The 24,882-nt window shown below is 36.9% G+C and overlaps 1 protein-coding gene, 2 long non-coding RNA genes and 3 other non-coding genes across 14 annotated transcripts; 1 reads left to right on the forward strand and 5 right to left on the reverse strand.

Annotated features, from left to right (window-relative positions):
* Nucleotides 1-5,500: 5,500 nt before the first annotated feature.
* LOC113300279 lies at nucleotides 5,501-10,678 on the reverse strand. Of its 8 annotated transcripts, none has more exons than XR_003335660.1 (8): nucleotides 10,265-10,678; nucleotides 10,047-10,175; nucleotides 9,905-9,956; nucleotides 8,310-8,392; nucleotides 7,289-7,411; nucleotides 7,023-7,108; nucleotides 6,378-6,474; nucleotides 5,501-6,096 (listed from the first exon to the last, which is right to left on the reverse strand). It is a non-coding gene; the product is annotated as an uncharacterized LOC113300279 (long non-coding RNA). The 8 variants fall into 8 exon arrangements; XR_003335659.1 differs by having other exon boundaries at nucleotides 10,261-10,678; XR_003335658.1 differs by having other exon boundaries at nucleotides 9,905-9,952; nucleotides 10,047-10,135; nucleotides 10,250-10,678.
* Nucleotides 8,532-8,617, reverse strand: LOC113300895. The gene has a single exon (XR_003335999.1). It is a non-coding gene; the product is annotated as a small nucleolar RNA snoR8a (small nucleolar RNA).
* Nucleotides 9,240-9,347, reverse strand: LOC113300885. The gene has a single exon (XR_003335991.1). It is a non-coding gene; the product is annotated as a small nucleolar RNA snoR97 (small nucleolar RNA).
* LOC113300904 lies at nucleotides 9,699-9,785 on the reverse strand. The gene has a single exon (XR_003336006.1). It is a non-coding gene; the product is annotated as a small nucleolar RNA U36a (small nucleolar RNA).
* A 6,740-nt stretch (nucleotides 10,679-17,418) lies between the features above and the next one.
* On the reverse strand, nucleotides 17,419-18,174 carry LOC113296476. The gene has a single exon (XM_026544784.1). The coding sequence runs from the start codon at nucleotides 18,172-18,174 to the stop codon at nucleotides 17,419-17,421; it is 756 nt and encodes a 251-aa protein (XP_026400569.1).
* A 3,094-nt stretch (nucleotides 18,175-21,268) lies between these two features.
* LOC113300281 lies at nucleotides 21,269-24,530 on the forward strand. 2 transcript variants are annotated; one of them, XR_003335662.1, is made up of 6 exons: nucleotides 21,269-21,391; nucleotides 21,673-21,791; nucleotides 23,003-23,105; nucleotides 23,220-23,524; nucleotides 23,678-23,820; nucleotides 23,925-24,530. It is a non-coding gene; the product is annotated as an uncharacterized LOC113300281 (long non-coding RNA). The 2 variants fall into 2 exon arrangements; XR_003335661.1 differs by having other exon boundaries at nucleotides 23,678-24,530.
* Nucleotides 24,531-24,882: the final 352 nt, after the last annotated feature.

Here is a 24,882-nt window from a genome sequence, read left to right on the forward strand (position 1 = left end):
CAATTCAGAGAAAATACATAAAATTACATAAAACTGGGAAAAGTGAGTGGGACCGTAACTGTCAGCCGGCTGGCCATGCCCTAGATGTGGCCAGTCCCACACCTTGCAATTCCCTATTTTATTAATTATTTTTCATTATCTCATGTATTTTTCCTAGTTTCAGCAAAACCCTGAATTCTGCATATTTTCTCGAAATGTTGCTCAAACACGCACCGGAAAATATCAAAACTCTCAGGAATGAGACATGAACACCATGGTGACACGGGCTCATCCCCTTGACCGACCAAGGGTGGCCCTGAGGCTTAAAAGTGGACGGCCCCACATGTTTTAACTATTTTAACCTAATTTGCTCAATTGCTCATATTAGGTTCAAACTCTTTTCAAACAATTAAGAGTTTGTTAAAACGACCATCAATTGGTCCCACGGCCACCAGGAGCCGGTCTCATGACCACTTGGTCGGTCCCTCATCTTTTCATGGCTAGGTTTTATTATCTGTCGCTCACACGAGAATTATTTTAATAAATGATAAAACCAGTATTTAATCATTCTTTCGCCAACTAGTCCTCAAGAGACTTTGGTATTTTGCTCATTCGAGCATCTGGGCATTACATGGTGGAGTCATCATCCCATGTAGCCGTTCCCTGCTTCATTCTGCGGTTGATTTTCAATAAATCATCATTTCATTAAAATTAGGGTTTTGAATCCAGAACTCTGCAAAAACATGATTCTGAGCGGATTCAAATACTAATAATTTTATGTTGATCCCGTGATCAACACTTTTATTTATTATACTCGACCCAGCAGTGGTATCTTAAATTAATATTTTATTTGGTCCTGCTACCAATAATTCATCAAATGAGCAATATTCGCTCAAACCGGCAATATTTGCTCGAATTGGCAATATTTGCTCGAACCTATTTGCTCAGAGTCAATAATATTGGTTCAACTATCAATATTCAACAATTCAGCAACACAGTTTGCTCGTCTTAGGTAATCAACATAATAATACCTCGTCTCAGCAGACATATTTAATTCATGAGTTTCAAAACATTTTCAAATCATGTTCAACTCAGCAATACATGGACTCATCGTCCCATAAAGTCAGCAACTGACTCCACAATCACGAGATATTAATAGTGTCACATGGGGGGATATTAACTAGGGTTTTGGTATGGAGGTCTAAGGCACGTGTGTTCACCCATGACGAGAATGTGAGCAAGTCGTGCAATCAGTTGGAAGAGTTAGAAAAGTAGTGGGTGGAAAATTAACCAAGTCTCCACACGATGAGAAACTGGTTTTAACACGATTTCCCACTTCCCCACTCTCTGATTCCAGCAACTGTCACACTTCATGGGATCATGGTGTTTTCAACTCCGGCATTATAAAATGTCTCTGAATCCTGATTGAAAGGACAAGATTTGAATACTCGAACATTCGTCTAAACAAGGAATTTCTCGGCAAGTTCATACAGACAATCTTTCGTTTACACGAACTCATCGTCTGAGCAACCACTCTTAATTGAGAAAAATTCAATCATCCAGAGCGTTTTTACGCTGAATTCACAACACACCTACAATCTCAGATCACCATTGATCTCACACATTTCTCAGCTTCCCTCCTACAGATCAACCCATCCTCTCTTGTGAGTGAATTGACTCTGGAACGACCATTGTTCTTGGTTTAGGTCGGAGTCTTACAGATTGATCTCTCGAACTTAAAGCACTCCCTTCTTGCAGTGCATCTGTGTGAGGTTCAACATTTCGCTCGGTTCAAGGAGTCTCCACACGGTCGACTCTTCAATTTCGTAAAAACCAGCAAATCGTTTTTCCCCATCTACAGATTGGCGACTATAGTGGGAGATTAATCTCTCGGTTGCAATCTCAAGATTTCACAAGATGGTTGATCTTAGGTCACGTACTATTGCAGACCCTAACACAAATGATGCTAGCACTAGCAACCATACTAATGACGATATTCTAGAAGCCATTCATGCTTCCAACAACGGCGGTGGTCATCAGACCAATTCTGGGGCACATCCATTATTTGGCCGGCATCCTGAGGAAGTCAGAGAAAATCCACCTACCATAGGCGATCTCATGAAAGTGCAGGAAACTCTTGCCAAAAATCAGGCTGACATGGCTGTTACACATAAGGAGCTGTGCAATTATCTCAAAACTCTTACTGACAAGATGTCAGAGAAGACTCAAGGAAAAGGAACATCCTCAGATGCTGATCCTGAAGTAGTTCCAATTCATACAGTGGATAACAACGAAGTCTGCAAAGCTGCAGACGATCCATCAGCAAAGGAATCATCAAATTTCATTACTCGGGAAAATTTGGAACGTCTCTTGGAGAACCCGTGGAAAAGACAAGACATCACATGTCCATCGTCACCAGCCTCCATACCCTCCTGCTACGCAAAGGATTCCTCTTCCAAAAGGTTATACCTCTCCAACCTTCACTCTGTATGATGGAACAGGCAATGCTCGAGAACATGTCTCTCGGTTCCTGGAAGCCTTAAGCGAACATGAACATAACCATGTTGTTTTCCTCAAAGAATTTTCAAAGTCCTTGAAAGGCAGGGCATACACCTGGTACAACAACATCACACCAGGAACTATCAATAATTGGGGAGAAATGATTGACGCCTTCTACAAAAAGTACTTCTTTGTGTCAGAGAAAATTACTCTCTCTGGTCTTGGAAGAATGTTTCAGAGAAGCAATGAACATCCCAATGACTACGTGAAAAGATTCAGAGTCCAGGCCTTGGACTATCATGATCCAAATATCGCGGAGCAACAACTGGTAGACTTGTGTATCAACAGCATGATCCCAGTCTACAGAGATTTATTCGAAAATATTTGTTTCCGGACCTTCTCAGAGCTTCACGAACCGACGAAGAGATCGGCAACTACTGCACCCGCTTTATTGAAAAGAGCAAAAACTACAAAAGTTGAGGAGCCGCGAGAGACTCGAGATAGCAGGCGTCTGATCAACTAGCAGTACAACCTCCATCCTTCCACAAATGTTGTTGCAGAAGGGAGCAAATGGAAAGCCGAGTCACAACGCAAGCATGCTTCTCCAGCTCCTCCGGAAGCACAGAGAAAAGATAACCAATCTTGAAATGCACAAACCTCAACCCTGCATCAACAAACGGGGAAATGATCATACAGATTCTAAGCTCCCTATTCTCATTGAACAAGTGATCGAGTTATTGGAAGTTTGGACTCAGGTTGGTGCAAGCAAATCGACATTCATCAGGAGGCATCTAACTGAAGAAGAAATGAAGAATCCCAGGTATTGTTGCCTTCATAGGTTCACCTATCATCTAACAGGTGACTGCAACATTTTGAAGAGACGGTTGATCCACAATAGCTTCAACTGGGGACTGAAGGAGTACGCAAAAATCCTCTCCCAATCATAACCTTTACACTTTCTGAACAACCTATCAAAGAGGCAGTTCAATCCTTGGTCGAACGTGGATTGCTCTATCTGTCGAAGGCACAAAGGAGAGACATGTTCACAACACTGAACTACATCGTTTCAAGAAGTCCATTCCGGAAATACTTCTTGAGCCTCCATCCACAAACCAAGAGATGTACGACTAAGGACTACTTACCACGGTCAATCTCAGAAGAAACGAATTTGGAAGAACGTTGATCGATGCTGGCACCGCCATCAATAACATTCCACTGAAAACCATCGGATCCACATGCATCACTCGACAATGAGCTACTCATGCTCCCATCTCAATCAGAGACCTTGAAGGAACGCTCGGAAATACTTATGGCAACATCATTCTCAAAGTGAACATAAGTTCAACCTGGACAGAATCCAAGTTTCACATAGTCAGGAAAATCTAGGATATGACATGTCCTTCAGACAAGCGTGGATCCATGCTGAAAAGATGGGTACTTACAAAGCGCCTTTGGTTACACATCTCTCCAAAGAAGAAAGTTCTGATCCAGAAGATTTGGCGGACGTTCCATCATCAAAGCACTTGGAGGAATTTCGAACTTTGGCGAGGTTGAAACAAGAACCTACAAAAGGTGCATATACATTCATCCAAAGGTCCTGCACTCAGGAAAGTCTCATTCCTCTCATTTATATGTCATTTATTTCCTTACATGCTATTCTAGCATGGGGACTCAATTCTGCTAGCATCTTTGCTATTGCAAGACGCTATAAGTGGGTAATCTCACTTCAGAAATATTTTACCAAGTGGTAGAATCTGACATTTCTCCGAATCGAGCATCTCACTGAGACATACATTACTGAGATGATGTTCAAGCACGGAAAAGAACAATTTGGGCATTTCTCCATAGCCTTGTACAAGTGTCCTTGCGTACCACAAAATCAGAAAGCTCTGATGTCCGCACAAGTGTTGAATCCCACTACCGCAACGAAAGGAATGCTGAATCAACAGAGGATACTCGAGGCAGAGACGATCAAACCTACGACATCAGACGCTTAAAGGATGTGAAGCCTCAACACTCGAGCATCTAAGAAAATCCTTACAACAACTGTCAATCACCTACTTCTCTAAGGCCAACTGAAAGGCAAAAACCTCTCATCTCTGAATGCTACATTCTTCAGAAGCCTTCAAACTGTACTCCCAATCAAAGAGTACAGCTTAGATAATAGCTCATCTATCTTCAGCACAATATCTCTACGGTGACACACTGAATCAACACCGACACGATCAAAGTTCAATCGATAGGTCTTCATTATCCCGTGATAATACTTCTGGAGCAGATGCAACGTTGACACGAACTCCTTCAACACGCTGGGGATTGATCTTATTGAATAAAGTACGCTACTGCTATTTGCCGCAACAACATCAATTCCCTGACAAAGCCACTTCGCGGCTCACTGGATGGAGGAGCAACAGTATGTTGATAATCATGGTTCTAGCCTTCTCGGTCTCTGGAGCAACTCCAATCATGGTCTCAGCATCAACAAGAATGTCTTGAGAAAATTCAATCAAGATCTCAGCATTAACAACGGTCTCAAGAGCAACATTCTCATGACAAAGCTCCATCAACTGTCCATTATGTACAACCTAAGTCTGGAAGTGTTACTCGATGGATCATACTTCTCCAAGCACTAATGACTCATATCAAGACGTGTGGACATGAAAACATATTAGCATCAATGTCTTCCCAAATCTTGCACGACGGACAGGCACAAGCCAAACACTAGTGGAAAATGGAAGTTAAACCACCGTCAGGACAAGAAGGAATATCACTAAAAACGACTGTGTCCATCAATTGGAATATTGAAGTGGTTTTTCCCAAAACGGCTGTGCCTGGCAAAGGTTGAATTCATTAAAAGAACTACTTCCATCAATAGTCTAGCGGCAAGCACTGACAGAGATAGTCGTTTTATTGATGACATTTTATAAAAAAAATGATATTGATTCAGCTGAATCCAAAGCTGATTCAACTGAATCAAAAACTAAAAGCTAAATCACAATTAAATTAATAATGACTTCAAATCTGAACTTAACAAAATTAAATTGATAATAACCTTAAAACTCAATTTGTACTTAAAGTGTATTCAGTTTATAATTTCAACTATCTAAAATACTGCAAGTTCTAAGTCCCAAAAAATTCTAACAGTAAGTTGGAAAACCTTAACCTACATTCATATAATTACGAGCTTAAGATAAAAAATTGGCTAAACTCAGCAGCCAGGTTCGGCTATCAGTTATCATGGAGAATCTTCTTCCGACAGTCAAGATGCACAAACCCAGTTTAAAGCTTTGCAGCTATTCACCATGACTATTTTTAGCTTGTCTTGCGCAAGTTTTGACTGCTGTAATTGTGGTTAATATTCAATAACGGCTATAGCTCTCATATCCCTTCAGGTTCATTCTACATATCATGGTTTGCATTATAATGCATTACATCAGTTCTTGTCGAGCTCAAATGCATAGGTTTTCATATAAATATTATGTAAAGGGTTGAACAAAGGGAAACAAAAACTTATCTTTGAATTAGTGATTGTTCAAAGATGATGACGACTCTGTAACATCCTTTTTCCTCACTGCAACTACTTTCCATTCAAAGTTCAGATATTGTTCAACTCCAACACTGAAACAACAATGAAGTTTAACGGATAAGATATGATATCTTTTAGGTAGATCAAATAACACAACAATTCCATTGGTACGCCGGCTAGGAACTACTTCAAATTCACAATGCAAATCTGGTAAACCATTTGTTAACAATTACACATTTTCCCCTCTTTATGTTTTTTCCTTTAGATTTGGGGATATATCTATCTTCTATTGTTTTTTTCCTCTTTAGTTTTGGTTACAATAACAAATAATACAAGACGTGTAGAAAACGAATTTGTATGAAATTGACGTTACCACATTGAGGACATGAAATATCTGCAGCTTCATTTTCCTCTGTCGGTGATGGTGAATGTGGTCTTTTCCGCCTTGACTTTTTAGCTGAGTTAATGACCTGAACAAGTAACAGACATATGAATTACAGAAAAAAAACAAAAAAGCAGAAAAATGAATATTCGTAAGTCGCAAGCAACCATTACAAAAATTCGATACTACAACAATAATCGGACTTGGCATGCTTCACTATTTTTGTTAACTCAACTGAACAAGTAACCAACAAATGAATTATAGAAAAAAACAGAAAAATGAATATTCGTAAGTCGTAAGAAACCATTACAAAAATTCAGTACTACAACAAGAATCAGACTTGGTATGCTTCACTATTTTTGTTAACTCAACTAAACCCAAGTTATCCTATCCTTAAACAATAACATAGTAAACACGAAATCTAAATCAAATGTCAACTGGAACTTGGCAAAAATCTAACTTCATATTTTATTAATGGTTTCCTCTATTCACACGCAATGTACAATTTCATTTATGGACGATCTAGTGGTCATAAGAGAATTCATGTATTTCCACAAGTTCTCTACAAAAAGCGACGACAACACAACATGCAAAGAAAGAATGTTTAGAAGTGGTGGAGTTAAGGGATGTACTTACAAGATTTGATTAATGGAAGCACATTTATTCAACAGGGTGATTTAATCACTTCCACGTCTTAGTTAAGAGTTAGCTTGTAGTATTTCCTACAAAGCAATCAAACCAAAACTGAGTTGAGACATCATATAAGTGGTGGTAGATCAACAGATAATACATCCTTTACTATGTAAGATGACTAAATATGTTATGTATTTATCTAAAACAAGTCTACAAAACCAACATGTTGTCAACAAATCTTAAATAGGAAATTAATTATAAGAATTTACCTCCTCGATGTTATGCAAAAAGTGGTTTCTACCAACAAATTGTACAGTTCCACGACACTGGGACATAGAAATCTATGGTGTTTCTCAAAAGACCTTCTTAGGCACTCAGAGAAGCACCCATTGCTAGAACAAAGGCAACAAGAAAAGATGGTATTAGATTTTAAAGAAATCAAACTGCAGATGATGTCAAAGATGATCTAAAACGTACCAAAAAGTTGTGAAGACATGGGGCAGCAGTTACTACATCATGCCATATTACTGTAAGGATTATCTAATATAATGTTAATGAGGATTAATTGATAGAAGCTAAGAGCATCTTGGTGTAGACTGTTCTACTAGGATGACATTTTAAAGACTGTTTTCAAATACACACTAGTTGCAGAACCTAAACATCCTCGATTTTAAATTGAGTATATTCCGCATAGCTCTAGTCTCTAAAGCTACCCAAACATAACCTTTTAAGAACGCTCACAGTGTCTCAAACCAAGATAATTTAGAGACCCATGGTTAGTCTTTGTATATATTAACCAAAGTAAACTGGGAATTCAACAATAAATATTGTCGTCTACTTAATCAAAGACATAATTCCAGCATAAAACTGAAACTAAAATTCAGGAACTTTGCTTACAACAAGTTACATAGTTTTAGAAACAATTACATACTGGTTTAAAGGTTTCTGGACTGCAGACATTATGATTATTACTTGTAGGCACCCCTTGAGACAACCAATATGCCCCACAATATTCTCTATCGCAACCTAGACAGCCAATATGCCCCGACGAAAAAACAGTGGCAAGCACTAAACTATAAGATCTATAAAATGCATGTCAATGACTTGCTTTTCCCATATTTCCTTACACACCCACCTAAGAAAGTCCAACATTAAAATTGAAGAGGTAAAAGAATTAAAGTTTGACTTGAAAGGAATGTTGAGCCAAGCAATATCTGTTTCCAGGTACAAAGAACTTGATGCGTTATCACCAGATTTATTGGAATCCAGATCACGAAGGAAATGACTTACCAAAAATCTCCTTCAGATATCCCTAATTCACATTCCTAGTGAGCTGATCGACGTGCAACATTAAAGATTTTGGAGATACTTTCCTGAAAACGTGATACGTTTAGTACAACAAACTCTATAAAACTGAAACAATCCACACATCGAGTGAACCTAATGCTTGCGCGTAAATAACAATTATAAGAAAACTAAAGAGGTACAAAAAATTAAGTTAAGATTTGATAGGGAAGCTCATATTCTATGGGTAGATGGACTCTATCATGCAATTTAACATTCTGTACGAGGAATTTTTATAATCATCGCAACGCCAATCTCATAAAATCTTAACTACTTTCGAAAAACGAAGGAAAAAAAAAAAGAAAAACAGAACTCAGCTATAAAGTGCATGTGTGGTGGAGATGAATGTGGGAGCGATAGATAAAAATAATAACCATGATGAAGATGTTTTAAAGCCACCTGGAAAAATTGGTTCTGTAGCTAGGGGGATTCTGATGCTCGCCATCAAATATAACTAACATCCTACCCATCTTTAATGTTTTTACGGAGAGGGCAAACAAAATTATAAGGAACTTAGGGAGATCACATAAGACACAAGAATGATCAGTCAAAACCCCCTAAAACCATCTTACCAAGGGAAAGTCCTAGCAAATTCCCAGTACTGCAGCATATTCATAAGAATACTCAAATCAAACTGTCGCTTGCAAGCACAACAAGATGCTACTGAACACGGTAAGAGAAGCATACATGCTACAGAACACAAACACAACAAGATGCAGATGGAGCATACCTAAGAGTTATAGCTTATGGGAAGATTAAAAAATAAAGCAAAAATACAGATGGATGCAGATGCAGATGCAGATGAACCTATGCTAGCAAAAATACATCATTGGTGAAACAACAAATAAAGCTTTTAGTCAAGAATTTCAACATAGAAAATGTAGTGCTGTTATTAGACTCCAGTCTTATTAATTACGAAAGAAGAAGCTTCAGCTAGACAACACACTCTATGAGTTGTTTCAGTCTTCATGTCCAACAGTTATCCAAACACACTAGCTAACAAGATAGATGAAACTCAGGAGTAAACTAAACTACTACCAAGAACTAACAACAATTGAACAAAATAAAATAAATTACAGGCCGCATCTGTATGAAAAATGCCATAATATGAATACAGTTTCCCCAATGGGTTCTCCCCGTACACGGGGTCTCAGTTCCCCTACATCTCAATTAATTGGATAACATCATCATAGATTCATAGGCTTCTCAATTAATATACTGATTCAACTCATTAATCTTTATGAAATTTCATACACACATCTATAAAAAAGATAAACAAAACTAGTCATTTCAATTCTCTCTATCAAGAATTTTCTGAAACAGAACTATCGATAATGGCTCATATCAAGAAATTCAACTATGTTTACCCTTTTAGCTTCGTAGATTACTCTCAGAAGCGCGGGTATTTTGTAATCAAAAGCAAATAACCACAATGAATATGTTCTAAAAGCACCATACTTATCTTCTAGAAGCACCATACGCTATGCTACATGGAATCAAACAATATTACTGTATTATTCATTATCGAGTGAACCTAATACCATTATTGAGCTTCAACAACTTAAGGACATTCAGTTGAAACCAAATCCCTAACTGAAACATAAAACAAAAATATTCAGAAATGACAAAGAGTGAAACTATGATTGGTACAAATAGAAACCCAAATTAAAAATTAAAACAGACCTGAATCTCTTGCGTAGCTTCAACACGTTTATTGAAAGGGAATCAAGAAATTCAGATTTTGCTCCTTGTGACAATGGCATTAGCTTACCCTGAAGCAGCAACAACAAAACCCCAACTAAAATCAAAACCCTGCATTCAAAAACAAAATTTTAAAAAAGAAAAACAATGAAACTCAAAACTCAAAACTACAGAACAAGTACTACCTTAAGAGTACCTACAAGATATGCTCGATCTTCACCACTCAAAGCTTCAGCAAAACAAAACTAGATCTGGGTTTTCAAATACTAAATCAGACTCAAAAAACCAACTACAGTCACAAGTTTTTGAGATTACCATTTACCAGCAGTAAAACAAGATTCAATATTCGATTTAGGGGTTTTCCAGATTATCATTACCACTTAAGAAGGAGAAAAAAATAGTTCAAAATTGAGATTGAAAAAAGAAAATGTTTACGGATCGACGAAATTGGTTACAGGTCGAAGAAATCGTTGAGAGCTTGAGGTCGAATCATGTGTTTGAGTGAAAAGATTAGAAAGAGAACGATCTGGGGTTTGTTTTCAGAAAAAAGGAAGAATTAAGAGACACAACTGGGTGAGGTAGAATATGGAAAGAAAACCACGTAAGACCACGTCTTGACCTTGAAAACTGGGACTATAGAAAAATCTTGGTTTCACGGTGGTTTCTAAAATCCATTGGTAAGCCTTGGTTTTTTACAAAAATATCCCTCACTAAAACGACTGTGTCGGAGACAAGTTTTCTTTTTCCTTAGAAAACAACTGTGTCTCACAGCTCATATAGTTACATCAGCCCTCAGAAGTGGTTTTTATAAAGCCGAGAAAGTGGTTAAAAATCCATTCTCCACTAGTGAAAGTCTTCTACAAGATGTTCTCATCATCTCTACAAATGAGATACAACATGCTTCAAGCCATGGGTTTACAAAATTGTACCAATGTTGAGGAATGGGACAATTCTTCCTCAACAAAAGATGTTCGTTTAGGTCTCTTCTACAACATACCAAAAGGGTGCATCAATCGGACATACAAGCTGAAAGATATGGCCTTTACCGTCAGGTCTACGAAATCTGAAAAATTTATACGGGATTACATATTAAAAATGTGCATCCTTCGTTGGCTGACCTCTAAAACCCCAAATTGAGTGATTATTTTCTCATGTGATAACTCAGCCTCTTAGCTTCAAAAGTTGGGGTCAAGCGTCGAATTCCGACATCGTATGAGGTTCCTACAGCTTCCAGAGTGTACATGCAAGCAACAATTCTTAGACGAGATTCATAACTTCCACAGTCGATCGGTGTCCACCAGGTCATTCCACCAAGTACTTCATAAAGGTATCTCCAACTTCGACCACTTAGGTATTTACATCAATTTTTCTACCTGGGTCCTCTATCCAAGTCTGACAAGAAGAAGAGAAAACGAAAAGGAGAGATTCAACAAGATACTGGGGACTGACGGTCCATTGATCATGACGATCAGTTTCACAGTCCAAGACCCGTGGCACCAGACTCTCATGTGCTAATCATTCATCATAAAAGGAATGCTACCACTGGGACATGGAACCATGGTCATTACATCATCTCCTCTCGAGAGCAACCTCGGCTAGGGTCCCGTGACCAGGGTTTCAGAAGTGATATTTCTACGACTGACAGAAACAAGATGGCACTGCAAGCACCATGCTCATGTATCAATCAAGGGGTTCAGATTTCAAATTAATAAATGGCATTAAAATCCTTCATCAAGTGTTCAAGACATGAGCGAATGGATTAAAGACACAATAAGGGCGTTTTACAACAAGCTCGTCTGAAACGATTTTACACTATCTTGCACAAAGGGGTGAGCTGGGAGCAATTGGTGAAGAATCTAAGGATGGATCATATACCATTATCTTCGCATGGATGTCCTCTACAACATATTCATAGTAATTGTATGAACGAGCAAAGAGATGTGGTCGAAACATTGGACTACATGCCAGCTGAAAAGTTTCTGAAAATCTCCTGGAAGTTTACTGTTTCGCCTATTTCGGCCCCTAAACATGCTCAAAACTCAAAAAACTTCTTTGAAAAAGCTTGGAAATCTTCTGAGGATGAAAAAACATGGGTAGACCGCGGAAATCCGACATCGGACGAAGATTCTACAACGTTTTTACTGAAAGACCGACTTCTGAATTTTCTGATGACGAATTATGATGAAGTTCATCGTTCATCCACATTTGAATCAGGATCTACACCATCAACGCAAATCCTGACTTCATCTTCAGCCGATATTCTCATTTGCTGAAGTCGTCAGTGCTTCTACTGATAAGGGACGACTTCCAGATGATCGAGAGACATACAAAGTACCAGCTTTCCAGCGTCTCTGAAAGGTTGATTCACCTCGGCATGAACATCCGCAGAAGTCTTCATCTTTGACTTCATATTTATGGAGCGTTCGCCGGAATATCCAGAAGGGTGGTTGTAACCAGAAGTCGCCACTATCTGAGGCGAAAGACATGGAGTCATGGATGTACCGATAACAAACACGCAATAAAAATGGTAACAATCCAACTCTTACCTATTTACAATTTCACTAGTTATAGTGATTATAACGTCGGAATTTCGAAAAACTTACTCGTTCCTTCAAACCTGCAAAGACGAGCAAGATTCATTATTCAAAATCATGACTTGATTTTCATAAAACCATGAACAACCCACGTGAATTTTAACATCCACTGGTTTTTCAAAAATTGGGCAGACGTCCATTCTACAATTGTGAAAACTCACATACATACATTATTTCACCATGTATAATTGTCTATTTTCACCAGTTGTTCAAAATCAAAATATTGATTTTACAAAAGTATATACATAATTTAACGTGAAACTCACGTAAGTTTGAATAATATATATATATACATACTGTCATCCGGCCGGCCGGACATGCCCTAGCCGTGGCCGGTCCCACACCTTGCAATTCCCTATTTTATTAATTATTTTTCATTATCTCATGTGTTTTTCCTAGTTTCAGCAAAACCCAGAATTCTGCATATTTTCTCGAAATGTTGCTCAAACGCGCAGCGGAAAATATCAAAACTCTTAGGACTGAGACACGAATACCATGGTGACACGGGCGCATCCCCTTGACCTACCAAGGGTGGCCCTGAGGCTTGCAAGTGGCCGGTCCCACATGTTTTAACTATTTTAACCTAATTTGCTCAATTGCTCATATTAGGTTCAAACTAGGGATGTTAATGGGTACCCATTACCCGGAACCGGAACCGGATCCGGTAGACTTGGGTCCAGTTCCGGGTCCTAAAGTTGGACCCATTAGCAACTTAGGACCCGACGGGTAATTACCCGTTTATTCATACTTTTATTTAGAGCTAGCAAACAAGCCAAAACCCGCGGGTTTGCCCGGCCCGACCCGTGAAAAACCCGCACCCGGCTCGGCTGGTGTCTAAACAAGTCGGGTTAAGGTTGGAGAAATGCCGGCTTGTGAGTAAACGGGTTAACCCGTCCCGGCCCGTAAATCCGCGGGTTCAGCCCGTTAACCCGTCTACAATACCTAATTACTAATTTTTATTTAATCTTGACCGTCAGATTATCTAGGGTTAGTCCTATCCCTAGGTTTAAGGTATAAAAGGTTAAACCTAAAACTAACTAAAGAGACATCGTTCTCTTTCCTTCTCTTTTTTTTCTTCTGCTCCTTCTCTTATTCTCTGCGTTCTTCGGCTGGTAATTAGAGATTATAATGGTGAGATTGGGGCAGAGAGTTGAGGGGAAAGGTTTTGTGGGTGTTTGTAATGGTGTTATTGAATTTAATTAATTAAGTACAAAGAAGATGAAGAAGTCGTGAATTGAAAGGGGATCTGGGTGTTTGTAATGGTAATCGACTTTCCGGAATTTTGAAGAGATGGATGGAAATGGTGGACAGTATAACCCAAGAACAGTAGAAGAAGTTTTTAGGGATTTTAAAGGTAGAAGAGCCGGGATGATTAAAGCTATCACTTCTGGTTAGTGTTTGACTCTTCAATTTCTTGTTTGATTTTTATTTTATTTTTTTATTTTGTTTTGAATTTTAGGGTTTATGGGTTTTGGTTTTTAATGTTTGTTTCTGTTTTGCGTGGTGTAGATGTGGAAGCATTTTTCACGCAGTGCGATCCTGGTGAGGATTTTTCTTCTCCTTCTCTTTGTCTCTCTTTCTATTTACACCATCTTTGATTTTTTTTTTCTGATTTTTTAAAATTTTTAGATTAGTGTTGATTTGGGGTTTTTACTGATTAGGGTTTTGATTTTCTGGATTTTTTGTTTACTGATTTGATGAGCTGACTGAATTTTCCTGTTTAGAAGATGGAATTTGGTTTGGTGTTTGAAGAGGATTTTTTAGTTAATTTTGTGGTGTTGAAATTGATGTTTATAAAATGGAATTTGGTTTAGTTTCTATCAAAGAATGTTTGTATTTGTAGATGAATTTTTTGTTGATTTTGTGGGGTTTTGAAAATGAGTGATGGTGTCATGTATTAGTCTGAGATAATGGGTTTTGATTATAAGGAATGCTCGTATACATGTGGTTATAGTAGTTAAACTCTGGGGTTATTGAAGTAACAAACCCCCAGACCAAAAATTCTTTCTTTCTTTCTTGGGGTCTGTTCTATAACTAATAATTTCTTTCTGCTTCAGAGATATTCATCATGATGTTGTTTGGAATTGGAATATTGGGTTAGTGCCTTAGTGGTCATGATCATTGCCAGTATGTGGATAAAGGGGTTTGTCAAGAAGAACTGAAAACAGAAAAATAATTCTCAAAAACACTGTAATGGAGCTATAGTATGGATAGTGAGACTAGCATACGATTCTTCTTTCATGTCGTCGACAAAGACTTGATTTTTCTGATTTGGGTTTTGCTTAAAACTGAAGAATCTGTTGGGAAAATACAATTTTTCTTTTTTGAAGATATTAGAGAAAGAAAGAAGTGGTAATGTCTGCTAAGCTTCTTCAAGCCCTAACAGAAGATAGCTCAGATCTGCAGAAACAAATTGGATGTATGACTGGGATTTTTCAGATTTTTGTAAGTTCAGTTTCCTTTTCTTTCAACATAAAATTGAATCTGTAATCTAAAATTTCTAATTGTGGTGATGTTTTTTTTTTTGGTGATTAAGCTATGGGTGGTGATGTTTTTGAGAACTTTATTCGTTAAATTAAGCTTTAATTTTGTTTTAATTAAAATTAAGCTTTAATTTTGTTTTAAACTAAACAAGCCGGGTAACCCGTGAACCCGCAAGCTTTACCCGTTACGGGCGCGAGTTGAGAAATGACCACCCGTGAAGAATATCGACCCGCAGGTTTTGACCTGTGTTAACCCGAACCCGTGTAACCCGTAACAAGCCAGCCCCGGCCCGCCCGTTTGCCAGCTCTACTTTTATTCATGTTTTTGCTAGTTTTAGCTTTGTTTACTCGTTTTAAATTTTTCTCTTACATTTAATCTTTATTTAGTACATTAATAAGAAATAATAATAAATTTTATAAAAGTTATTCAAATGCAAGCCAAAAAGAGACAAATATTAAGTTTTTGAGGTTTTTTTAATAGTTTTCTTAAGACCAAATGGGTACCCGGGACCGGCGGGTACCTGGGTATTTAAACGGGTCCGGTTCTGGGTCCACAAGTGTAGGAACCGGACTCGGAACCGTTAGGACCCGGATCCGACCTTTATAAGTAGGTTCCGGGTCTTGTGATACCCGGGAGGACCCAGACCCGTTGACACCCCTAGTTCAAACTCTTTTCAAACAATTAAGAGTTTGCTAAAATGACCATCAATTGGGCCACCAGGAGTCGGTCTCATGACCTCTTGGTTGGTCCCTCATCTTTTCATGGCTAAGTTTTATTATCTGTCCCTCACACGAGCATTATTTTAATAAATGATTAAACCATCATTTAATCATTCTTTCACCAACTGGTCCTCAAGAGACTTTGGTATTTTGCTCATTCGAGCATCTGGGCATTACATGGTGGAGTCATCATCCCATGTAGCCGGTCCCTGCTTCATTCTGCAGTTGATTTTCAATAAATCATCATTTCATTAAAGTTAGGGTTTTGAATCCAGAACTCTGCAAAAACATGATTCTGAGCGGATTCAAATACTAATAATTTTATGTTGATCCCGTGATCAACACTTTTATTTATTATACTTGACCCAGCAGTGGTATCTTAAATTAATATTTTATTTGGTCCTGCTACCAACAATTCATCAAATGAGCAATATTCGCTCAAACCGGCAATATTTGCTCGAACCTATTTGCTTAGATTCAAAAATATTGGTTCAACTATCAATATTCAACAATTCAGCAACACATTTTGCTCGTCTTAGGTAATCAACATAATAATACCTCGTCTCAGCAGACATATTTGATTCATGAGTTTCAGAACATTTGCAAATCATGTTCAACTCAGCAATACATGGACTCATCGTCCCATAAAGTCATCAACTGACTCCACAATCACGAGATATTAATCGTGTCACATGGGGGGATATTAACTAGGGTTTTGGTCTGGCGGTCTACGGAACGTGTGTTCACCCACGACGAGAATGTGAGCAAGTCGTGCAATCAGTTGGAAGAGTCAGCAAAGTAGTGGGTGGAAAATTAACCAAGTCTCCGCACGATGAGCAACTGGTTTTAACACGATTTCCCACTTCCCCACTTTCTGATTCCAGCAACTATCATACTTCATGGGATCATGGTTTTTTCAACTCTGGCATTATAAAATGTCTCTGAATCATGATTGAAAGGACAAGATTCGAATACTCGAACATTCGTCTAAACAAGGAACTTCTCGGCAAGTTCATACAGACAATATTTCGTCTACACAAACTCATCGTCTGAGCAATCACTCTCAATTGAGCAAAATTCAATCATTCATAGCGTTCTTACGATGAATTCACAACATACCTACAATCTCAGATCACCATTGGTCTCACACATTTCTCAGCTTCCCTCTTACAGATCAACCTATCCTCTCTTGTGACTGAATTGACTCTGGAATGGCCATTGTTCTTGGTTTAGGACGGAGTCTTACAGATTGATCTCTCGAACTTAAAGCACTCCCTTCTTGCAGTGCATCTGTATGAGGTTCAATATTTCGCTAGGTTCAAGGAGTCTCCACACGGTCGACTCTTCAATTCCGTAAAATCCAGCAAATCGTTTTTCCCCATCTACAATCATAAACATCATCTCCAACTATGTTCCATTGATATTTATGGAAACCAGCTTGAAAACCCTCAGGACCAGGATCTGACCAATTTTTCATGCTTTTAAGAACAGAGAAAATTTCATCATTAGATGGTATAACTACAGGTAATATGTTTTCTTCTTCAGTGATAATATTATTTATATGATTGTACTGATTAAGTGAGGGTTTGTAGAAGTGCTGGTTTCTTGGAAATTATATGTGAGAAGTTTGGCCTGCTGATCTCTGGTTTGTAACCAATTTCCATTCATATCCTTAAAAGAATCAATGTTGTTTCTTCCTCCTTTTCTTTTATTAACTGTATGGAAATATTTTGTATTATTATCCATCTCTTTAAGAAAATTATCTCTGACCTTTTGTTTATTAAACTCATTCCGAATGTGATGCCATCTTTGGAGTTCTTCATTTACCTGAAAAGACTTGGAGGTATTTTCTTGTGAATGGGGAAGAGACTGAATATCTGATAACTGCTTTTGAAGATTGTCAACTTTTAGATTAATTTCACCAAAGTGCTTTCTGTTCCACTTAGAAAGAGCTATTATTGTGAATTGCATTTTCTTAGTGAGTTTGAAAGTTGTTGATCCTTGAACTTGTTTACTCCAAGCCTTAGCTATCTCAACTGCACACTTCTTATCATTTAACCAAGTTTGAAAGAACTTAAAAGGCTTCCACAATTTATGCTGGTTGTAGTCAGTTATGAGCATAATTGGGCAGTAATCACTACCCATTTGGCTTAAATGTAAAATCTTTGAAGATGGAAAAGTAGCATTCCAGGCTGCATTACCAAGTGCCAAGTCTATCCAGGATCTTTTTTTACCAGTTCCCAAATTATTACTTTTCCAAGTGTGTTCATGACCAATGAAACCCAAGTCTTCTAAACCAATATCATGAAGCATAAAAGTAATTTGCCCATCATTAGAAGAAGAAGAAACACCAGAATTTGAGAGATGAATATTCAAGTCACCCAATAAACATCAAGGACTATCTACATTCTTTCATGTTTCTTCAATGAAATCTCATTGCTCTTTTGTCCTTTGACCATTTCCATACCCGTACATACAAGAAAGTAACCATTCTGGCTGGCTTGGATTATCTTGAATAACTAAGTGAAACATGTTGTTTTCACTGCACATGAGTTCACAAGACAAACCATTTTTCTACATAATAGTAAGACCCCCAGATAGCCATACTGAAGATATGTATCTCACATTTGGAAATTGATAGAAACATACAAGAGGTTTCATTTTAGATTCATTGAGTTTAGTTTCACATAAGAAAAATATATCAGGATTTTGTGTCCTAGTAAGATCCCTAATATGATCCCTAGTACTAGAACCTTTAAAACCTTGAACATTCCATGACAATACTTTCATGATAACAAATATTAGTGACTGCAAAAATAGCTAAATACTAACTTCTATTTTTCAACGTGAAATATTAATCTAAGTATGCATGGAAAATTAAATGTGAATGTAGAAACTATGTGTGAACTATTAATGCTATTGATTAAATTATGAAAAAAACCCCAGAAAAAAAATTAATGCAAAGATTAATATAAACAAGAACACAATGATGCGTAAAAACAAATATAAATGAGAGGAGTTAAAAAATAGAAGATGTTTTAAGAAAATAAGTACCCGACTCCCCTCATTAGTGCTAGCATTTTGGTTTTCTCCAGTTATGACCCTTTGAGTAGTCTTGGTGATTATGGAGGATTTCAACAAGGTACTCTGCAAAGAAGTCTCAGTTATCAAAGGAATTTCAGTGGTTTCAGTTGCAGTTCTGTGACGCTTTCCCATTTTACAATCTTCATCAGCATCAGTATCATCCATTTTAGATAGAAAATCTAAATTGATAATATCGCCATCTTTAGGAGGAACAAAGGCAACTGTCTTCACAAATTTTCTTGGATTATTTTTTGCAGTAGAATTATTTGAAGACATAGCTGTGATACATTTGCAAATATTATTAACCTTGCCAAAGAAATAAGGTTTTTCATGGATTTTCTTCAAATAAATAGCTGCATCCTTACATGCTCATCTGGAGTGATTAATAATATAACACTCTGTGTAGATGTTCTTAGATTGACGTTCAAAGAATTTTTTTTTGCCATTTAGTTACCCATTGTATTGGTGATACACTTAACACCCCTCCTTAAAGGCATTGACATATCCACATTGACACAAACCTTACTGGATCACTACCTATTGGAAATGCATCATTAGGTTCAATAACAGTAACTTCTCCCATGATTTCTCTTATCTTGGTGACCGGAGAGACATTCATATGTTCTGGCAAGAAATATTTGAGTTGAATCCAGCATTGCTGAAATCCCCAGTGCTTCTCAGTATAGATCATGCCAGGAATGTAGTCATGAACAATTAAGGGATATTTATTGATGTTCCAAGGTCTTTCTTCTGTAACTTTATTCAAAAGTTCCCATTCACTAAGAAAATCATCAAATTAGGTTCCACCTCTACAATCCTCAAGTTATCTTTGTTAGAAAAGGCCATGTAAAAGTGATAAATTTCTCCACTGTGTCGTAATTCATTATTACTTCAATGATAATTTTTCCAATTGCACTTGCCCCCCAATCCGCATCAAATTTTTCTTAATTGTGTTTGCTCTGATTAACTACCACCACTTCATTTGTATCCCCAAGATCTAAAGTAGCTTTCTTGAATTTTTTCACCACTTCACCAACTTGACTAGAGTTTCCTTCTTCCATTACGAAACAATTTGGACTATAGAGAGGAAAAAATAAGATGATCTCAGATAAACAAAATTTTTTAGTGTTGAAACTACTATTTAGTTTGACGGGGTATATGATGTGGATATTGGAAAGGTACATAGAGTAAGATTGAAAAGATATGGTTATGGTAGATAACTGGGAATATATTTTCTTGCTAAAATGTTGTAACAAGAATATGCGGAATTTTTCCTATTTTGGAACTTAATTTGGTTGACATATAACAGAAGGAGTAAAGTCAGGAAAGAAAATAGCTGCATGCGGCTGACTTTACGAGATTTGAAATTTTTTGAATCGTGCAAAGAGCGGAATATGTATCTACTGAGTTTGAAAGAGTTGAATCGAGACTGAAACTTCTTAATCTTGGTACCTTGTGCAAAAGCTTTGAATCCTCCACAAACCAAACCATTAAGCAAAAGCTTAAAGACATATTCTGCAAAAGCAATGATGACAACACAAACTTTGGCAAAAGCTATTAGAGAAAACTTTCAAAATGCAAACACACAAGAGGAGAAAGGAAAGATTAGCAAATCATGAATCTTATATTAAAATCAATGAAAAACCAAGTTATTAAACATACTCAATCGACAAAAATGAAATAAAATTATAGTATGAACATCCGTAAGCAGGATTATATTGAGGAAGATGATGAATCTAGTAAAAAAACTATTGATTCATATGAAAAATGCACTAATAAGTTGACTCAAAAGTATCCCCGATCCTCAGAGCTTATTTTGATCTTCAAAAAATATATTCCCGAACCAGGATTAATTTTTGGATTGATCTTGGGATTTTGGATTGAAAAAAAAAGTCAATTAGCCGAAAAAGAAAGAAAGAGAAAAAACTGTGGAAAATGGGTCATTTGTCCAAATATTTTTAAATCACGGTTCAAATGGACGAGTAAAAAATAGTTTGGCTTAAATTTAAAATGGCAAGGATGAAACTGGATACATCCTGTGTAAATTAAAAATAAGAAAAAATATTTGAAAATGATCACGATGAAACTGGTTACATCCTGGCTATTTTTACATTTTTGTCCATTTAAACAGTATCAAAATCTAACTTTCCATTTCACCCAAAAATTGTTGATTTTGATCTTTTTAACCAATTTTGTGAAAAAAATGTACCCCGAAGGCCCGAACCAAATACGTTGGTAAGGTGAATTTAGTAAATATTCGCTAAATCCTAGGCGTACAATTAATTGTATAATCTAAATATCGCCTCTTCTCAAAACAGCGAGAAGGAAACCATGGCACATTCGAAAAGCAAATCAAGAACACAGGTTCAAAAGAGAAAGATAATAAAGAAACAAGAGAAAACAGAGAGGAGAAAAAAATTGCTGAGCTGGATCTCGATTCTGAATGGTGAGAGAACCTCTGCCTCCAGATCAATCTCACTCTATGCCTTTTCTCGTCGATTTTCTTATTTCGTTTTATCTGGGTTATGGTATTTTATATTACAGTTTCTGTGAAATAATGGTAGATTTAATTTTACGTTTATATCTATATCTAAATCTATATATATATATATATATATATATATATATATATATATAGAGAGAGAGAGAGAGAGAGAGGGGAGATACAATAATCAAAATTAAACACCCAAATTTTACAGTTTGATGTTAATTTTCCATACAATCCAGGTCGAGAAAGATCGATGAAGCTCTCAAAGGTTGGACAAATTTTCCAGATATGCAAGAAACTGTGACACCCTATCTATGCGAATCAAGAAGCAGTATATACTGATTATTGCCTCCTCAAGGTAATAATCTGAAAACCTAATTTTCCCTTAATTTGAAATTAGTTTTTTTTATTTTACAATTCCATAAAATTGGAGATAATCGAATAAATTGATCATCAAATTTCTTCAGTTACTACCGGGATTGATTTATTCATCATTTTCATTCAAAATGGAAAGAAAAATATCTCAGATTTGAAAAATCCATTTGAAGGAGTTAATGAGAGAAAAATCCATTCCGATTTAATCTAAAGATAACATAGAAGTGCCCCATCGATTAAACTTTTATCCCAGTAGCCTCTAACAAATTTCACATTTAGAAAATGTGTTTTCTAAAAACAGAGGATGGATAACCCTATCACACGAGTATTTATCACATCCGATTTCTGTTAGGTATTGAGGCGTAGCCTTGTAGATTGTTTTAAACTGTTTGGAATTTAATTTTCACATCCTTTGACACAAATATTCCATCAGAACGTGCTTGGTTAAGCAACTAAGTCCATTTCTTGGTCGGCCCACACTGCTGCAGCAGTCATCTAGTTATATTTTAGAATACTAGATGACTGCTGCACCAGTTGGGGGCGACTGAAAATTGGACTTTTTTGTAAATATTTTTGAATTTATTCAAATTCATTGGTCATCTTAATCTTAAGCTATTATAATCAAATTCTAGTAAATTACAGTTACTGTGTAGTGTAATTGAATGATTTTGGCTCCAATTTGAAGAAGTTTGAGTTAGATTTGAAGAAATTGAAAATCAAGAAGTAGAAATAGTTAAAAGCTTTTTGCGACCATTCGAGGAATTTTGGCAACTATTTCAAGCTCTTCTTTTTCCTAATATCTTTCTAACTACATCGACTTTGAGTGAAATGTTGGAGCTAAACAACAAGTTAAAGCATTTAATTTTATTATATTAGCTCCAATTTGAAGAAATGTGGTTTAGATTTGGAATATTAGAAGAAAAGCGAGATTGAAATAGCTGCAAAAAACTAACTACATTTTCGCTTCCATGGAGAACGTACAGGGACTCCCTCCCTTTGGTTGTTCGTCTAATTATCTCTGGTAGGAGGTATTTGTACATGGAACTTCACATTACAAATAGTTGATGTGGGTTTTTAACTATCTCTGAAGAGCCATGCTGTCTTATTGGGTTTCTAAGCTGCAACTCATATCTATCTAATATCCATTTAATATTTGAACTGTGATTTATATGTATATAATTTTTTCATATTTAGGATCTTTATGCTAAATTGAAGGGTGAACAAGTGTCGGTCACTGTTAAGATTTTCATTTCCCAGATTGTGATTAGCTATGCATACAAAAAAAAAAGAAGCTAAGGTATTCCATTCCCATCCCTTGCTACATGATTTTAGTTATTGTTCGCAACTGATAAACGGCACTCATTACGTGTTTTATTCTTCTCTATTTGTTCAAATGATCGCCGGAGAGCAGATGATTCATAGTTTTGTCAAGATGATGGAAGCTCATAGTGAAATTCTTTCGGATGACCAGAAAGAGTGGATTGATACCCAGCTTGATTCAGAGAGTTGTTGTCTAAACTCTAAAGATAGTTCGTGCAAGCTCAAAAAAAACATAAAAAATAGAATGGGGTTGCTGGAACACCGGTATAACTGCCCTAAGAATTCTATAGACAAAGAACTACAAGTAAAGTTGCAGCCGTTGAAGGATATTTCACACCGTCCTGAGGATTTCTCTCCTGATAACTTTGATAAAAAAAAAAGGAGGAGGATTCAGAGGTACAGTTGAATGGATAGTCATTTTTAGAGTTAATTCTAACCTCTACAATAGTTTATGCCTTGTTTTCTGAAATGGACTGTCATTTGCAAGTCCACACTCATTTTTGGAATTTATACTAACCTCTATACTGGTTTCTCTTTTATTTTTTGAAGTTTGTTATAGAGTTTAAGGCTGAGAAGGGTCGCATCCATCGGGAAATTGTCGATTCTTATGCTCCTTGGGTTGATGCATTGGATTTTGTAGTTTTCTTAACCAAGTATGGTCTTGCAAGCATATCTGTATGTGTCCCAGGCAGGTAAACTAATTTTGGCACATATAGTAGTTACATTATCTTTGCTGAGCTTGTGTCTGGTAAATAGTATTTTGCGTGGTTATGCCCATCTCTCTATGTCTCGTCAGGGAGATCTTGAAATGAAGTGGAGGATGGAGGAGAGAAACAAGATGAAGAAACTAAGCTAAATAAAACTAAGCTCAGATAGTCATGTGATATATGCTGCAATAAAACTAAGCTCAGATGTTTTACATCTCAGCTTTCTTAAAGCTAGCTTTTCAGATTTATGCTTTTGTTTTTGAACGACTGTTTTATTTATATCTGCACATAGCAACAATCAAGCAACAATTAGCGGCTACACTTTGAGCACTAACACAACTGTGGAAGATGAAAGATGAAAAGGAGTTTGATACTTGTGGACATGTGTTGCAGTATTAGTCCATCCAAAAAAAATACTTGCCAGAAATGTACATCAAGAAGATGGATGAGCTTTGTGCTACAGATAATCCTGGAATGCCAAGTGGCCACAGTAATCTGGCTTAGAAATATCAAACGTAGCTGACACAACTCTTAAGTATTAGAATCTTCACATAATCTTCACAACTTGAGAAAGTCTTCTTTAAGGAGATGTTTCCAACCATAAATGGTGAATTCTCTGTGAAATCCTTTTATGCACCTTCCCTGTAAAGTCGCTCCATTCCAAAACTCAAACAAATCCAGAACTGTTCCATGAGTACCACTACTCACATTACAAGACTGAACAAAGTATTTCCACACCTCTTTAGCATAGTCACAATTCAGGAAAATGTGATCAGAGGTCTCCTGAGTCGGAAGAGAATTGTGAAAATTTGCCCAAAGCATAAAACTTACCTTTGGTGGGATGTCTTTTCTCCACAAGAATCTCTCAAAGTTACAGCTTGACTTATCCTGCAACTGAACTTCGTACGCCTCCTGCACAGTATAATCTTCTAAGATTCAAACCTCATCTTCTTCTTCTTCCACAAGCTCAGGAGCTGGATCCAGTTCTTTACAAAGCAGACTCCATTCCAGCTGTTGTTGATAAGACAAATTCCTTCTCGACTGTAA

Source organism: Papaver somniferum, chromosome 7 (assembly GCF_003573695.1).
Source record: "Papaver somniferum cultivar HN1 chromosome 7, ASM357369v1, whole genome shotgun sequence".
Lineage (NCBI taxonomy): Eukaryota > Viridiplantae > Streptophyta > Magnoliopsida > Ranunculales > Papaveraceae > Papaver > Papaver somniferum.